Source organism: Halichoeres trimaculatus, unplaced genomic scaffold, assembly GCF_033239565.1.
Source record: "Halichoeres trimaculatus isolate MK-OKI-2021-1 unplaced genomic scaffold, fHalTri1.1 fHalTri1_scaffold_5, whole genome shotgun sequence".
NCBI classification, from domain to species: domain Eukaryota; kingdom Metazoa; phylum Chordata; class Actinopteri; order Labriformes; family Labridae; genus Halichoeres; species Halichoeres trimaculatus.
This window is the reverse complement of record NW_027437183.1, coordinates 16,401,493-16,420,519: the sequence shown is the minus strand read 5'-3', so window position 1 is coordinate 16,420,519 and position 19,027 is coordinate 16,401,493. Positions and strand designations below refer to the sequence as shown.

The following is a 19,027-nucleotide window of genomic DNA, read 5'->3' as shown; positions in this document are numbered from 1 at the left end:
AATTGGTTTCCTTTATTCTTGTGCCGAGCTGAAATGCTGAGTAAAATATTTAGTCTGCAGACAGAGAAATAACTCTTAATTATTGCCTTTTTGTTTCTGCTTCTGTAGGTTTCAGCTCTTTGTTGATGTTTTCATGGAGCAAATTTGTCCTAAGCAAATATTTGTTGTCAAATAACTGCTGCTGCCACACTCAAAATATTGTAGGTATATTTTTTGCAGATTGCGAGAATTTTTTTTCATTACTTTTGTTTATTTATTACTTTTATTTTTATTTATTCTTTATCCAAATTCTTCTGCGTGGGTATTTGGCTTTTTTTACTATCTCCACATAAACAGTCAAAGAAACATACGTGATCTAGGTTTGCTGGTTTGACTAAGTTATTGAGGCACGAGCCTCATGTAGTCTATAATCCTCATGCAGTGGTTTAATTCTAATTCTAATCTGCAGCCCCGTTCCACATGACACTCTCCACTCTCCCTCTGTTTCCTTCTCTTTTCTGTTATCTCTGCATAAAAGGAAGAAAGTCCCTCCCCTCCACATTCAGGCTGATGATTGTTAAAGGGTTTAAACAGCAACTATCTTGATAAACCACTTATTTTCTTAATCAAGACAAAACGTCAAACATTTGCTCAATCTAGCTTCTAAAATGTGATGATTTGCTGCTTTCCTCTTTATTAAAGCTGATTATTGAAATGGCTTTTAATTCACTGAGAAAGAAATCCTCTGAGATTTTCAAAATGAAAGTGATGCTTGGTTGCATCTTCAATTCTTTATATTTTAGATTGCATAAGGAAAGATAAGACAAACCTCATCTTTTTAGATTATTTTAATCCCACTGCTTTTCAGCAGTTCAAAGTAGGACAGGTTCAAAAAATGAAAGATCATAAATGACAGCATTAAAGGAAAAACTTATCAAAAGTCTTTCGAGTGCAGTGTGCAGTGAGCAGTGCAAGAAATGAGCCATGTTTCACTGAAGCACCTTTTTAATTTATTTAAAAAATGATTAAATCTCCTTCTCATTTAAGATATAAGATATATGAAGCTCCTCAACTCAGTGTCAAACCTCACAATAAACTCACTTTGGGCAAGATGCATCATGATATGTTTAAAGACTTCTAAAGCTGCAGGTTCTTCCCTGGTAACATTTCTGGAAGTTACAGCCTCTCTCATCTTTGAGTTAGTGTCTGCTGGTCTGAACCTGAACCTCAACCTCAGGTTCAGGATGAGGGGTTTCCTTCTAACTGCACCTCATTATTGGAGAGCTGGTACCACGGCTGTTTGCCGTAAGTGAAGATCTCCCAGAGGACGACTCCGAGACTCCAGACATCACTCTCTGTGGTGAATTTTCTGTACATGATGCTTTCAGGTGGCATCCAGCGGATTGGCAGCATTGTGTGACCTCCAACCTGTAAACACATCACAACACCACACACAAACACAAACACAAACATAAAGAGAGAATAAAGTCAGTTTCATGTACAGTAAATTAATAAAACAAGCTGTAAAGCACCATATGACAGATAGTTTAGCTTAATATTCAAATTCTCATTTGTTCTGTCTACCTCCTGTTGAGTTTACAGTCCAAGGGTCCAATACATTTTAAAGTATCACTGCAAATGTTCCAGTACTGCGGATGTTCAAGGCAGCAAAGCAGCATGGTGGGACATGAGACATCCCTTCTGTGACTGTTACAGACCTCACTGCTGATCACTGCTTTGCATTTGCTCAAACTCTGAGGCTAAATGTTTGGTGTTAACTTTAGTACACTAACTCATTTCATTAGCAAAAAAGGAAAATGAGTAAAGTAAAGTAAAAGCTAGAGCTAAAGTTGTAAGAAAAAAAATAACCAAGAAGTTTGTACAGAGAAGAATAAAAAAATACACATTTAAGTGTGTATACGATAAAATAAAAATTTTGAATAGTGCACTGAAAGAATGTCAAAGAACTGTGCAGTTTGCAATGGAAAAAAAATGAAAGCCAAAGAAGCAAACACCTGACAAAGTAATAGAGTTTAGTTTGTGCATGGTTCATGTTTCACCTAACTGAAGTTGAAGTTTATCAATTTTCAGTAACACCTTTAATTCTGGCATCCAACAGCAGTAAATTTGAGCAGTTTTTAAACTCAGAAATCGGCAGCTAGCCCCACACAGAAACAGACACGCAGTCATTTCATTAAACTAATCTCCACTGAGCCTTTGGAGTCTGTTTGACTGCTGTATTCATCTGCTGAACAGACAGTTTATCTCTCTATCAGGACATCCACACACTAACTGAAACGACCGGGAGGCTGGAGCATGGAAAGTTACTGTGCTTAAACAGGCACACAAAAGGTGTGTGAGCCTCTCATTCATCAAGCTCACACTAACATGTAATCACTGCATTATGTTCGGATAAAAGCTCTCAGGTTTACATATTCATTTGGTGGCTCAAAGCCAGTTTAACATCCTGTTTCTCTGTTAACACATTTGATGGGCCAATTCATGAATTTTAACCCTGATGCATGCCAACCCTGCACTCTCACTCTCTTATATTGAGCCTTCCTTCTCCCCATACTTCTCGTCCGTACATGAATCTACAGACCCATCTGCGCTCTGTTGCTCCACACAGATAGCACAATCCATTTTCTGAGGTTTATGCCTGTTATTAATGGCTTGGCACCCACACTTGGTCTGTTTCTTTGTTAGTCAGTGGGTTATTTAATGGAGTAATAAAATGTGCACGGTCACACAGATAGCCATCAGGTTCACTGGTACGCCTGGGGAAACATATCAGCCTCCATCTCTGCAGCTCTTACTTCTCATAACCGGGCCCTCGCTCCTCTGTCTCTAAACGCCGTGTTGTATTACTTGTTTTTCTCTGTCTTATTTGCATTTCTCTCTCTGGCTCTATCTCATTTAAGTGTGCTTTATTGGGATGGCTATAAAGGAGAACAGATTTGCCAAAACAGTAAAATAAGGATTACAATCCACAAGAAAAATGGTGAGACAGTGAAAAAAGAAATCATTGGTGATTGGCCTACATTTTGACTTAATTTGAAAATATGTCATACTGCAGAGTTTATTACAAAAGACCAATATCTTAGATTGATGATGTCAGAGTTATTTTTGAATATTTCTTAATATTCTGTCTGAAAACTTATACTGTGGGCTACATAACTCCTCTAACTATACACTGTGTCTTAAGTAAGTGCTTTCTGTTTTACCCCACTCTGTGCTTCTTTTTGCAGTTGATTGTCTCGCCAAAAAATAAAAAACAAAAGTGGAAAAATGTGTTGCCACAAAATATTTAAATCAAGACACGGGTACATTTGTGAAACCAGCCAATGAGGCAAACAAGCTTATCTCACAAACACAAAGCAAGTTTTAATTGTGAATACATCACTTCATGCCAAGCTGGCTGGACACAAAAACCATTAACTCCAAAAATGAGCTAAATTGTTTGACAACATTCTGAAAAAATGTGGTTTGTTTAACACCAGTTCAGTATTTTCTACTGACTGAAAGCTTCATGAATACAACATAGAGTTCAAAAATGTTTTCAAAAAACAGATTTTTAAGCTTCAAAGAATGTCTGAAGTTGCATACTTTCACAATTTTTAACATCAAGTATGATGTCACATTAAGTAAGTGGCAAACTCCCTGTGGCATCTTCTGTGAGCTGTGTTGACTGTGTTGAAAGTGCTATGGTGATAACGACTCAATGGTGCAATTTAAAACTGTGACATTGAGAAGAAAAATAATCATCTACAACATACTGCATTAAATTTTATGGAACTGCAACATCCAGTAGAACTAGGGTTGAATGAAAATAATTTAATTTTTTTTTTTTTTTTCCCAATATTTCGATTGTGATTTAGTATACAATTAATTGGGGGGACATATATTTTCTGCATTATTCACTAAACAGCAGCACTTAGTCATTCTATAGTATGTCCAACACAACAAAGGATACTGTCAACATAAACAGTTCTTTCCTGCACTTTTTAATTGAAAAAAAAACAAAAACAAAACAAACACTGTGAAATTTGACTGACCTTCAGTTGTCAGTAAGAGTAACAAACTATACAGAATAAAGTGAACAAGGGGTTCCACTGTGGATCTCTGTAGCTCACAGTTTTTTTTTGCCAGAAAAACCCAGCATATTGACTTTTGCTAGTTTTGAAGAAGGAGTACAAGTTACTATATTCTCTCCAGGTCTGTGCACATAAAACTTTTTTTTTTAAACTGCACCCTTTGCGATTTGAAAATCGTATTCAGCCTTAAGTTGATCTACTATAATTACCTAAGTTTGTATTTTTTAGGATCCTCCATTAAATGTTCTACATTAAGACCCGGCTGGTGCAACTCAGCGCTAACGATTGGCCAGAATTCTTAAATATGAGGTAAGAGCCCACTCGTCATAATTGACAAACCCCCAAATTCATTGAGGTCTTTGAATTATAAAACTGTTGGCTTTCAGCCAGCAAAGACACACCAATAGTTTTTTTGTTGCCTAAAGGGGGCTGGACTCTATATACTGGTGGGATCGGTTTGCTGCTAGCATGGCTATGGTAGCAAAGATTACAAATACCTGATGCATTAAGTTATGTGACAGGGAGACGACACTCATTAGTATGCTGCTAGCAGCATAGGAACAATCTTTTTGAGACACATCTTCAATTTCAAAAGTGCAACCACGGACTGTATGATATATCTTCATTATGTTATCCATCGGTTCCTGAAGCAGAGCATTGAAGCCTTTTATCAGCAGGTGCCATATTGAAAAAGCTGCCTCAAACTGACTTTGAGTTAGGATACGGGAAAGAGGTGGGGCGTAGGCCTCTTCAGGGACAGCTGTTTGCTGTTCCCTTAAAAAAATAAGACTTATAAATTTAATAACCCCCCATAGTGTTTTCTGACAGAGGACTGAGCTATTCAAACCAAAATGTAGAGATGTGTTGATTCTGTTTTCTGAACAGATAGCCTCAAGTGGATGCTTGATGAACTGCAGTTTTTAACACTTCCCTTCTTACGATTTGTTTCCTAATAGTAGCTTTAAATGGGGAAATTGAAACACAATACATGAGTATGAATTCAGTGCCCTGTGTAATAAACAGACAGGGATTGTGATTCTGGACACAGCCATTGTTTATTCCATTAAATTCTGTTGGATAGATAGTTTTCTGACAGTATTTATTCACTGAGGTGCCTGGACCGGCTGGTATGCATTAGTCTTTTTGTTTTATTCATCATGGCTGATCATTTCCCCTGATGGTCTGAAATATTAATACTGGGCTCTCGAACAGCGGGGCTACATTTTCTTCATGTTTGTTAACTGTCTGTGTGAGTGCGCTAAGAGAGAGGGAGAGAGGAGGGAAGAGAAGGGCAGTCACTTTAAAAAGGCCTACAAGGCTGAATGTATCAAATAACTAAAAGAAAGAAAGAAAGAAAAAAGAAAATGAGGGAGCAGAGATGGAAAGCCTCACATTTTTCTGCCTGTCATTGGGGGGGATGGTGCATCAAATATTAAGAAAGTCATGTTAACAGTGACGCAGAGACTCTCAGTGAAGTAAAGAGAGAGCATCTCTCTCTCTGCTATTCTGCCATTCAGCTCTTTCTCTGATTTCTTTATTCTGTCACTCTTTGTCTCCCTCTCTGTTCCCTTTTATTCCCCTCTCTCTCTGTATCTCTCTTTCTCACCTTCTGTCTCTGGGCCTGCCCATCTCCCTCTCTCCCTCACTGTCTTATAAATATGCATCATGTCAGCTATAGAGCACAGCCTGACTGTTCCAGGAAAGCCCATAAAAAGAGAAGTAAGAAAGAAAGCAGAGGAGGGGTCTCTGTGGTAGCCTCCTGGATGTAGCCATGGAAACTGGAACAGTTTAAAAAGAAAGCATTATGGGATGGGAATGTGGGTGGGGCTTATGTGGTTAACTCCACCCACTCTTTGTTGCACAGAAATCCTACCTTAATTGCCCTCTGTGTTGTCATGGAAACAAAAACTCTTTCCAAGATTGCTTGTTTGTGTGTGTGTGTGTGTGTGTGTGTGTGTGTGTGTGTGTGTGTGTGTGTGTGTGTGTGTTGTTTCGACCTTGAATAGACCCTGGTCTCCCACACTGCTCAGTTACGGTGACATTGTTAATATATAGGTTGTTAATTGAAATGTGCAGCTCATGTCTGTCCAGGTGAAGCATAAAAACTGGTTCAAGCACTAAAATGTCCAAGTACAGTCTAAATGATTCAAACAGTAGCATGATGTTATATTGTTATACATAAGGACCTAACCTTGTTTAAAATAACGCTAACCCTTGTCTTTATTTACATCAGTGTGTCTTGCTAAAAGTCATTCCGTGATGTTACGATGCAGTCAATATTCACTTAAGTTTTCAAGTAACATAGTTGAAGTCTGATTTATGTTCACAGTTCTACTCTAATAAAACCCCAAACACCACTATTCTACAACTAGTACGGTTCACACCATTTTCCAATATACTATCCACTATAGATGTGTTAAGGTGCTAACTTTTGATTTAAAAAAGCGGATAAAGTTTTAAGCAAGCCATGGCTTATTCATTCCCTCACCTTAAGAGGCAACACAGTTAGTCTTTTAATTGAATTTCAGGCCCATTTCACCCCAGATAATTCAGCCCTCTTTCAAAAGCAAAAGAGTGATGATTTTGTTTGAGGTGTTGAGATTTTGTTGTCTTGTTACCTTGAAACATTACAGTGTTTGTGATTTAAAAAATGTCACAGAGATGCACAAAAGCTAGTTTGCTATGGCCTCAGACAGTGTGAGGGTTATAATGAATAACTACTGACTTTTTTGAAATGTGCTGCTGCTTGATGCTACGGTCAAAGATCTGTTTAAAGAATATTTATATTAATTTGACCTAAATTACAGGGTACATGTGACGAGGATGCACTTGCAGGCTACATGATGGGCACGTGTACGCATCATTTGAGTAGTGCTTGACTATAGATAGTAACTTTCTCCAACAGCCAAACAAGTCTTAAGTTAGTTCCAAGGGGCAACATTTGGTTAGTAAAAATAAAGCCTATGCAGAAATGCTAAAAGTTGCTGTTCATCCAGAATATTCTTGAGGCTGGCTGCTGAAAAACCAGAAGTCACGTACACAGCTAGCCATAAAAACAGACTTTTACGGCATTAAAAAAACATATTTACAACCTGTTTACAGCCTATTTAACGCCACAGTTTAGAAGTTATTAGGATCATTTGATTGTCCATTCAGACACAGCTCACAGCTGTTCAAAAGGAAACTTACAGCTGGCGTCACATCAAATGTGGCTGCGTCTACGCATTAGCTTCATTTCACTGTTTCAGGAACAGACGGGTGACGTTGCAGAGGCTACGTCCATGCTTTATACAGTCTGTGGTTTGTTCTGGATAATTTGTCACGTGAAATCTAGTATTTAAAATTACATGGAAAAATAACAAGAGTGGCACCCTGCTGGCTGTAGAGAGAATTACATCTTAAGGCATTTCCCAACGTCACTATTGAAAGCTAAGACACTAAGATCACTTTTAATAGACTGTCTTACTGACAGCTCATCTAGTTGGCCGTATGACTGTCTTCATCTGTGTCTTATTCTGAGAATGTGTGTGTGTGAGTGAGTGTGTGTGTGTGACATTCATGGTTTTGTCCTATGTTGTTGTTGGTGGCCAATTTCAATGTGAACTGTGCAAAACTGAGATGAATTTCAATCCATGGTTTCACCAGATGAGGTGCACAGTTACATATAGATGGAGGAGCAGTTTTTGTATCATATTAAAAGATAAGTAAGATGTAAAAAAAAAAGTGCATAGATGTCATAATTTCATGTGGTTACAGTGTTTACAAATGATGGAGTTTTCACTATAAAGACAAACAAGCCTCCATACGCCTTTTATGCGGCAACAGAGCCCTCTTTGTTTTGGTGTATATCCTCTCATACAGACAGTGGTGTTTTGTCTGTCCACTCACTCCTGCACTGAATACAGCTCCCTGTGGCCTCTCCAGGTGCTCCATTAAGATGCTGTTTGCCTGAGCTGGTTGGGACCCAGAGATGGGTTGTAAAAAAAAAGGAGAAAAAGAAGAAGCAGACCAGCCAAATTACTCTGCAGAGATTGTTTAGCTCTGCTTTGTTGCCAGGGTTTTTCAGCACTCTGTGTCAGCAGCGTAAAACAGTCAGCCTGCAGCCCTTAAACCCAAGCAGACATTTAATTCTTCTTTATCCTATACATTTGGGCATGAAATCAGTTTAGGGAGAAAGGGAGATAACGGCGAAGTGTGTGCATCCAGCCTCTCTGAGTCAGTCGGACATAAATACACACAGTTAAAAAAAAAAAAAAAAAAAAAGGCTGTGAGAGTGAAGATTTGAATGGAGGCACCCAGTGTGTCTTCTTTGTCAGCTTCATTGTGTAACAGGGGATTCAGTGACGTCGCCACAGCCCACGCGAACACACACATAAGCATGAGGTGGGTGTGTGCATAAGGGGGTGAGGGGGGGGCTCCAATTCCTCTATGACTCATCTTTGCTCCCCTCTGACGCAAGAGCATGACTGGATCTCTACAGCCCCCACCAACCACACACACAACAGACACGCACACACACACCAATAATGCACACGTCTCTCCTGGATGCTGAAGCAAGACTCGATCACTGTGTTTTACCTCCCACCATCCTGTACTTCTCTCTTACTGTTCTGTTTTTACCCTCGTCTGTCTGCCTCCCTGTCCTTTTCTGTCACTTCTCGCTGTTTCCTGTCTCTTACTTCCTGCTCTGTGGTTGTCTAAAAGCTGCAGAGTGTGTTTGTGTTTGTTATTGACAATCTGGTACACTGTACACAGACCTCTCAGCTCTCACCTTAGCATCACTCCATTACTTCTTTTTCCCCTTTTGTATATTTATTTATGTGGTATATTTATTCTCCTTCTCTGGCCTGCCACCCTTCCCCTCCGTCTCTCCTTTATTCCTGCTCTTTTCTCTCCTTTCATCTCTCTGCCACCCTCATGCCTCTGTCTCCCACACCTCCATCCCTCTCTCCCTCCTCTCTTCCTCTCATACTGCCTCAGCATACTAAACAGAAGTTCTCTGATTACTTTTCTTCCTGAGAAAACGCTGGATACAACTCCGGGGCTCGCCACTGCTGCCTTCTCTTGTCGCCATGACTACAGCCTCGGCGCTCAGCGTTATTGAGGAGGGGTAAAAGGAAGGAGGAGGAGGAGGAGGAGTGGGAGCTGTGTGATGTCATACAGATAAAGCACAAAAGAAAGCTACAGAGAAGAGGCTTTTTTCTGTAATTTGAGGCCAAATGTTGTCAATTATTGTAAATTTTATGGTGACTGTCAAATAAAAAAGATGATTTGGGTTTATTTGTAAGGTTCCTAGAACAGACAGAACAAATTCTGGTAGTGGTTAACCGGTTTTGTGTTTTTGACATTTGATTTTTCAAAATTGTAGCCTTTAAGCCATAAATTAGGATTTTGTTAAGCTAAGTGAGGTCACAGATCGAAGGTCTACAGGTCTGTAACTGATCATGACTCTTTATTACCATAGGCCATAGACCAAAAGTTATACCAAAAGTTCAGAATGCAAATATGATTTATCATAACATGTATTTTTGTTCATATACTAGGGGTGTAACGCAAACAACACAAAAATCACAGTTCGGTACATAACTTCCATTTGCTTGTTTAGCATGTTTATTGAACCAAAACCTTGCCATTATACAGCGAGGGGGGAGGCTCTTCAAGCTCCGGTTGGTCGGCATCAGCAGCCATGATGCACAATTCAGACACAAGCTGTTGTGGCTACAGAAGCTCTTTGATATTCATCCTCTGATTGGCTCACCGTGAGACGTCACGTCCACATGATATGCACATGATCGCAAAGCACAAATCACAGACCACTTTCCTCATGAATATTAAAACGCCTTCCCTGCTCAGCCAATCAGACAAGTACTCACGTGAATATTAAAGAGCCATGTGCAGCGGCTAACATAAACTTACTGTACTCCTTCAAATACAGCACTGTACCGAACTGAACGGCCTTGTGGAGCGGTTCGGCAAGGATACATGTACCATTACACCCCTATTATACACATGTATTTTTTACATACATTTTACATTTTTACAGATCATGATTGATGCTTAGATATTAAAAAAAAACTTTAACCAATGTTATAATTATGTAAACAAATGTGGTGTCTGCTACTTCCAGAGCCAGCCTCAAGTGGACACTTGTGGAACTGCACTTTAAAGCTTTTCTTCATCAGTAAATTTGCCATGTTTAGTAATAAAGCAATTGTATCAATTTTATCTTTAAAATAAAAATTACATTTAGATAAAATCATGCCATAAGTGATATTTCTGTCTAGCAACTTGGCTTTAGATTATCACTACTTTATTATCACATCATAGTTTGGGTTATTAACCTAACCCCATCCCTCTGTCTCTCTGTCCCTTTCCCCCATCTTTCTCTCTCCCTCCTCCCAGGTCTCTGTCTATGTCACTTGTGTCAGTGTGTCACAGTGGAGGGGGGGAAAGGGCAGGGAAAAAATGGACAGACACTATCAATCAATCAGTAGGATTTATTAGATTTCTGCCTTTGGGAAAGGTGACAGATTGCCTCACTGAAGGATAAAACACACACACACACACACACACACACACACACACACACACACACACACACACACACACAGACACAGACACACACACACACACACACACACACACACACACACACACACACACACACACACACACACACACACACACACACACATATACACACATACACACACAGTCAGTCTCCTGTGCCCCAGGGTTTTCTTCAGAGTGGAGCTGCTAAGTATGTCTTGACACACACCACCACACACACGGACCTACACAAAGAAACCTGCAACCACTGTTGACTTGCACTTCCTGCAGAGAAATCAGTTGTGCTGTCACCTATTACTTTATGTTCATTATATAGTTCTGTATCCCCAAACAATGAATATAAGCTGTTGTCAGTGCGGAGTGCCACAGTAGTTCACAAACAAACACCCCTTATTTCACACACAGTATGACCTCAGTGTGCACACTCCTTATCCTCCCTCCCCCTAAGTTCATCTAATTATAAACAGCATGGCATCATGGACGCTCTACAAGCTGACATGTATGCATGTTTGACTTCACTACAGTCTAATTGACCTACCACAGCAAGCTTCTTATTGTAACTCTGTTGAGTCCGTCAGTCATGCCCATGCAGGGGAACAGAAGAGAGGGACCCATGCAGCAGGGAGGAGGGAGGCTGAAAAAAGGGCCAGAAAAGATATCGACACATACACCTACCCTGTAGTAGTCAGTGCTGTAGACGTCTCTGGACATGCCAAAGTCTCCGATCTTTACCAGCAGGTTCTCCCCCACCAGGCAGTTCCTGATGGGCAAACATGAGAAAAACAAAGAAAAGATTCCTGAATTAAGATAATGCACAGCTGAAGTTATGCTTTAGGGGAGTTAACCCCTTTCATATACTGCTTATCATTATACCATATACAACTCAAATCAGGTCAGTAAAAAAAAAGCTTCAACGTATTATTAAAAAAAAAGTATTATCATCATAACTATGCAACAGAAGTAGAAAGACAGAAGAGGCTTTTGGTAATTAACATATTTAACTTTTATTACTATAGTCAAAATGAATGAGCACTAAAATATTCTATTCAGTTACAGGTATAATTTCTTTGATTAAGATTACTGAAAACACATTACACTATACACTATTTACACTACTATACACTTTCTTACTTTTGTTCTCTTGATTGCTGCTGTGACTCCTGAATTTTCCCCACGGGGATAAATCAAGTATTTTCTGTTCTATTCTGTTTACTTCTGTGCAAGTTTAAGTACAATTCTAATAATTGATTCAAATTAAAGCGAAAGTGCTTTCTTTAGAATGATCTTAAAGCACTGAGTACTGGGTATCTGGTTTTGGATCTAGGGGTGCGAAATGAGCAGCGCTAAAAACACATATGTAAGATACGACCTTAAAAATATGGAAAAGCAAACCATACTACGCTGATCAATGAAGTATCAACCAGCATTTAATGTTTTGGTAGTATCTTTGTTATTTTGTCTGACACTTTGTTTACTTTCTCCTGCATCATCAAGTCTGCATTATGAAGTCAAGACAGAGCCTGTGATGTGACGCATTCCTCCATTCTGCAGTGTCAACATGCACATATTAATCTAATAAAAAATCTAATCTTTACATAAACACAATGGTACTCGTACAAGCTTTTGGATTTCTTTAGTTTAAAATCTACCTAAGTGAACTTGTCTGAATAGTACAGCCCGTTTTGGTTCTTGGCTTAGTGAGTGACAAACCTGGTGGCCAAGTCCCGGTGCACAAAGTGCTGCGAGGCCAAGTACACCATGCCGGATGCTATCTGCTGGGCAATGTGCAGCATCTGGGACTGGGTCAGCTCCACGGGTCTGGTGGTCTGACCTTCTGCCATAAGAACTGCATCTGGACCATGAGCCCTGTGAGGGAACATTGTAATGGAGTCATGATGTCTGCTGTCATTACATTAGAAGAGTACAGAGCTGAGATTATGTTTTCTTCTGAAATAAAATCCTTCAGCCTAGTTTTTAGTTCAGCAGTTGCCACAGCTTTGAGATTTTACTGTAATGAAGAAAGAAGCCTTGCCTGAGAAACTTGTTGAGGTCCCCGTGCTTCATGTACTCGAACACCATGATGAGAGGATCACTCTCCACACACACTCCATAGAAAGTGACAATGTGTTCATGTTGAAGGTTGGTCAGCAGCTCAGCCTCTCGGTGGAAATCCTTTCTGGCATTTTCACTGGCCTCTTTCAGTGTCTGCACACACACACATACACACAAACGACATTTTACTACACTGACAAATTAAAAATTTACACATAGTGCCTCATACACTATTTCTAATTAGTCATGTTCACAGTGCACCCAGTCTGCTCCAATTTATATGGCTTGTGTCCAACCAAAAATGTAAGTGCCTTGCCTTGTAAAAGTGAGTTACGGCAACGTCAAGCAAACACAGTGAAAGTAAAGACTCTGAGCGAGAGCTGCTTCCACCGTAGAGCAGGAAAAAATGGAGTCATTTTAAATTAATGTAAACCATTACATAGTACAACACTGTTTACATTCATTATATTCCCTGGTTCCTTTTGTAACCAATCTTGGTCCTTCCATACATGAATCAGGAAACCTGTCAGGGGGTGGTTGTGTAACAAAAGCATCTATGACAGAGAGAAAAGTAGTGAGTGAAAGAGACGGAGAGAAAAAAAAAGGAGGAGAAGCAGGAAATGAAAATGATATGGGCTCTATTTAATCCACATCAAAAGAGGGAAAATACAAAAAATTCTTCTTTTCTGGCATGAATAATTGATTGTCTTCCTGCAATATAGGATATGGATGTACATTCAAATTCCACCTTGTTGTGTGTGTGTGTGTGTGTGTGTGTGTGTGTGAGAGAGAGTGTCAGCCAGTGTACTAACATCGCAGATAGCAGCTCTTATTACAAATAAAGGTTTAAAGGACAAGGAGAAGAAAGCTCAGGAAGAAGGAAATGACCCGCGACCTTTTGGCGAGCAGAACGCTGAGATACCAGAAAATGAGACAGGCTGTAACTCCACCCACCCGTATTAAGTAATCATGTATCATGAAGCCAAGGCTTGGTCATGTACATTACAGTAAGTAATGTGATATTACACAAAGATTAAAGGGCGGTTTATTGCAGTATGGATACTGCATGGAAGCGTGTGCTACATTCTGGGTTTGAAATGTGATCTCAGACATGTATGGGAAATCTCAGCTAACTGACTGAGCTGAATTTTCTCTGATGAGAGTGTCTATGTGTTGTTTGTTCTATTTCCTGTGTGTTTTTGCTGGAAAGGATGATGGATGTAAACATTGATACAATCTATACAAAGAATTTAAAACAGTAATGATTAATGGATAAAGATAATTTACTGCTGATGTATGGGTAAGTTAGAAGACATGTTTATGTTGCCAGGTTGTGATGATATCTAAGAGTGATGTCCTCTGTATTTTAACTATAAAGTGGTTAAGGTATTAACTACGTACTGCTCTGTAGTTGTCACCAGAATAACTTGTCTGTTAAACAAAGTATTAATATTTTCAGCATCGTTGGCTCAAAATGCCAGTCAAATGTGTCTAAACAAAAACTCTGCCACCCAATATCATCCAATGCATTTATTCCACTCAGGGACCACTGTGATTACATAATGCTATACTACCCAGATTAAAGCAAGCACAGGAGACAGACTGCATCTTGTAGAGCGGTGAAGTTAACTATTTTAACCTTGACAATGAAGATAAAGTTGTGGGTTAGCTGTGTAAGGTTAAACTGGCGTATGATCACTCAACTGGAGCTATACACAACCAGTACAGGCACATGGATGTTAACCTGCAGGAAGGACTGAAAGCGGCAGGCGCTAGCTCTGCTAATTTTAGTCTCACTCTGCAAATTTTGCTATCTTTAACTTGGGAACTCTGTGATCCAGTGACTAAACATTTCAATAACCAGTGCTTAATTCTGACTTATTTCTGACGGATTCCATACTTATAGACTGGTCTGTTGGTCAGATAAGTGTCAACTATTAAGAAATAAGCTACTTCAGAGAATCCCAAATTGAGATTACCTGAGTTTAGCTTTGTCAACATAAACACTGGAGATCATATTATTAATCTGAGGGGTCTTTTCATTGATTGAAACAAAACCAGAATCAGTATCAACATAATCTGGCAATCCAGCCTTTCCTTTATAAATGTGGAAGAAAATATATTTCTTTATTCATTAGCTTTAGCTTAAGCTTTATTTATTACCTCTGTTTGATAGATGTTGTTATACAATAGCTTCTTTCCTGACTCTGTGTAGCTTAGTGTGCTCACAGTAAAATGAGACCTTGGATGCAAAATTTGATTTAAGAAAAGAAATCTGTCTTTTTGGCAAGCACATGCACTGCTCTACTGGGCTCAGTAAGCTAACTGAACTTTTCAATTTAATACCCAATGTAACAAATATTCATCACTGACGGGCAGGAACGAATTAATGTTGAATTCAGGAAATTTAAAACAGACTGTGAGCCAGAAGCATCTACACATAAACTATTTCCTGTATCCGTATGTATTGCTGCATAAATTCTCAAGATAACAGCGACAATGTTGCACTGTTAGTCATCCAGCCTGCATACATTGGCTTCAACAGACAAATAAAAAGCAATCAACAACCTCTGAGTCAGGAGCGTAGTGACTTACATTTACATATGTGAAGGCAACATTATTAAAGTGCGGGCTGTTGATGATTGATGGAACACAGAGGCGTGCATGTATATTTCCATGTGTGTCTGCATGTGTCCCAGTGATCGATGGAGCCTCAGAGTATGAGGTACAGTAACAGTAAGAGTCACTCCTGTATTATGCCTGACTGGCTGATTGATAGCCAACCCTAAAACCAGGACCATTAAGCTCGATTAGCGAGTGTAGCTTTTTGTAATGAGCTACACACAGGAGAACATGTTTCGGTAATATACCATGCATGACAGGGTGCACCATAAGTGCAATATGTACATGAGTAACAATGTATTGAACAGGGGAGGGGGCGTTTAGAGGAAAATCAAACTCAACATACAAATTACTACGTTGTTGAAGAGTGGAGAAGCTGCTGTAATGATGATTAGATGAACTGGCACATCTTGGCTTGGCTCCATATATATTGTTAATGCTTTTCTATCAGACTGTCACACAAATTTTATGTTAACTTCCAGAAAATCAACATAAAAAAAAGGAAATTGTTGAGGATACAATTTCATGATAGAAATCCTGGCAATGGCAATTCTATGGCATTACAGCCCTCTCAGCTGTAGAATGTGGCAGATAAATGGTAAATATTTTGATGCACTTAATCTGGGCCTCACACGATAGCGCTCCTTGCTGGTCTGCTTTGTAGTGGTGGAAATGGGATCATGTGTCATCCTGGGAAAAAAGGTGTGAGGGCCCCCCAGGGTGCGCTCGTGGTTGAAGAAATACAGGAGGTCCTCGACTTACGTGATTGGGGGGTTACATTATTTCGACTTCACGGCAGAGTCCTGCACGGGTCCCATTTCCAAGATCCGCCCCGCCCCGACCCGGTCCGGGGACATACAAACCCGCACCCGAACCGCAAACCCGCGCATCAGCCTGATTAGTACCGCAACCCGATCCGACCTGTTGAAACACGACCTGCAGCCCGACCCTTAACCTTATTTAAAGTAATCATTTTGACTCATATTGTCTGAGAATTGAACGGTATATCACCATAGTTCAGATGCCAGTGAGTAAACAACGCACCTGAATGAAGCAACTCTTCCAATAAAAGCCTGACTTCAGCTCCATCATCAACCCTCTGTGATCTTCTCACATACAACTGTCAAATCACTCGTTTTTTACATTTAATGCTTTTAAACTTTTAATCTCTTAAAAGGACCTTTACATGTGTAATAGTAGACTTACTTTCTGTCCAGGCTTAAGCAACACTCAGCAGGTACGAGCCGTGATCATGTCACAACCATGGATGTATTATAAGAACTAGATAGCGTGGCTATATGGTCACAGCTTTACAACCAGCTTACAACTTACGTTTTTATTTTATTGTATTTATTATTATTTTATATTAATTTTTATGTGTCAAACTAAAACCCGCAACCCGACCCGCATGTTATTTTTTCTACCCAGATCCAAACCCGGGAAAAAAAAAAGTTTTTAAAAACCACCCGCAAATCAGCTGTTTTAGCGGGTACTCGACCCAATGCAGGACTCTGCTTCACGGCGCCAATAAATATATGTAAGTAAGAAAATAGAGAGGGTTTTGAAGTTACCCTGCTCTGTTTGTAAGCTCCTACAAAGCATACTAGTTTTTGACACGTACAAATACACAGCTACACAGTGCTACATGGTCATCAGCACTGTCCACTATGTCTCCAGTTGTGTCACAGTGTAGATTTTCTGTATTTGTGCTCCGTAATTTTCTAGGTATCCTCACCTTGTTCATATCATGGACACAAAAAGGAAAGCAGGATCAGTACAATACATGTATTTGGATAGTAAGGGAGGACTGCCTGTAAGTTAATTGGCCGAGGTTTCTCTTGCAATGGAAAAAGTGCTGTAAAGTCAGCACCTTTGGAGCCTTTTTGAAAATGTGATCATCTGCTCTTGTGAGGTGTTTTTCTTGTAGAGAAAACAAGACAATATGCTCCTAAGGGTGCTTTATTTAGGGGCAAAACAAGTTAACCTACCCTACAGGCTGTGTGTCCTGCAGAGATGATAACTTTCCTTTCCTCTTAATGTGTTTTACAGGGTGTCATGTTGGGAAAAATTACTGATGACATCACCTTACAGTGTTATGTCTTTCTAGTGGAGAAAACTTGAGAATGTTTTGTAGAGAAAAACTTTCAAATGGACAAGAAAATTAATCATGCCACCAACAGATAGGGTTTTTTTTACAGGTACATTGGGATAACACACCCTTATCAAGTATAAGAAGCGAAAAAGACACACTGGAGATCCTTTTAAAGGAGAAAATTAAATAACAGTTAAATGGACACCTTTTCAATGCAGAAAAAAAACCCTGCCTTATCAGTTGTGCTTCTGCAAGAAAAAGACGGTAACATGTTCTTTGGATGCCCTACAGGGTGCCCTTCTAGAAGTGGAAGCAGGATAACTTGCCCTAGTGAGTGCCTTCCTAGTGGAGAAAATGCAAAACAGTGCAATCTTGGATGCCTTCCCTGCTAGATACAATTCTGAGCACTGGCATCTCACCACATGCAGTCTTTGCTTTCATTTTTATTTATCTTTTTGCTCCTGCCCCTCAAACAGCCTGAGTTCATGACTGGGTAGTACTGTTGACTCCAGGAGTACTCTTCATTCTAAAACAGGAATAAAAGCTCAGTGAGAAATTGCACCGGGTAACAGGAGAGAGAGTACAACCATTCTGTAAAAACAGCACAATCTGAGCCTACTTTAAAAGCATGTCAGCGTGACAAAGAAAAAAGAGCATTTCCTGACAAACACAGAAACCTGTTAGATATTCTCTTACTTAATTCTCATTGTTACCAGCAATCATTTATTTACTCTGCTTTAGCACAGGAACAGTCTCTTCTAGTTTGATTTCTAATTTGGGTAAATTGGCCCTTTAAGCAAGGAAAAGTGAATGAAATGGAATTATTTATTTGAAAAATCTGTCTCCCCACCAGCTTTCATCACATCTGCTGTTTGTTGATGCAGCACCAAAGGAAGAGAAAGAGATGACTGGAGAGGAATGGTGAGTCATGTTGATGTCGTCAGTTGACAAAAAGGCGAGGATGGGAAGAGCAGGAAGAGTGTACTATAAGCAGGTGGTACATTAGCTAATTGAAAAAGAAAAAAATCCAATTGAGCAAGTCAAATCAATGAAGTGACTCTAATGATTCAATAATTTATCTGCATCATGTCTCCATGCTGTTTGGGAACACAATTTATTTTTAGTGTAAGTTTGAGTGCTGATTGTAAAATGTTTTACCAGATTTGACGAGCAGTGGGCAATGCAGCATCTTGTTTTACAACCAAGAAGTCTGCTTCCAGGGATTTTTTCAGGTGCATATTTTACCCAGTCCTCATGCTGAGCTGAAGCTAAGCTGGCAGCAAACATCAGTGGAGCCAGAAAGCGATTTAGAGCTAAGCTGGAGAGAGACAGGAGGTGTAGGAAGAGAAAAGAAGGTGTAGGATTTAGGAAGAGGAAAGTAACAGGATTGGGGAGCTGCAGAGAAGAGAGGAAAAAGTGGTGCAGGTGAGAGTTAGAGGTGAAGTGCTGCAGACAGAGGAAGTGGAGGGGTAAAGGAAGGAGAGGAGGGTCCCTCACAGGTCATGTATTGTTAATGAGGAGTTCTTCACCAGTCAGATCCAGTTTCACCACAGACCTGAAGAGAAAGCCTGGTTGATGGAGAGATGGATGTGATGAGAGGATGCTCCATGGGAAACTG

General features: G+C 39.7%; 1 protein-coding gene across 2 annotated transcripts in view; it reads right to left on the bottom strand.

Moving 5' to 3' along the window:
- The window catches only part of ntrk2a (neurotrophic tyrosine kinase, receptor, type 2a), a 97,703-nt gene that overhangs the window by 7,467 nt on the left and 71,209 nt on the right, over window positions 1-19,027 (bottom strand). Inside the window, exons 16-19 of one of the 2 annotated variants that reach the window (XM_074671152.1) lie at window positions 12,676-12,848; window positions 12,354-12,509; window positions 11,313-11,403; window positions 1,249-1,407 (exon numbers count right to left, since the gene is read on the bottom strand). In XM_074671152.1, coding sequence (XP_074527253.1) covers window positions 1,249-1,407; window positions 11,313-11,403; window positions 12,354-12,509; window positions 12,676-12,848 — 579 coding nt within the window. The remainder of the gene's footprint in view (window positions 1-1,248; window positions 1,408-11,312; window positions 11,404-12,353; window positions 12,510-12,675; window positions 12,849-19,027) is intronic. The other variant, XM_074671153.1, reaches the window with a different exon arrangement.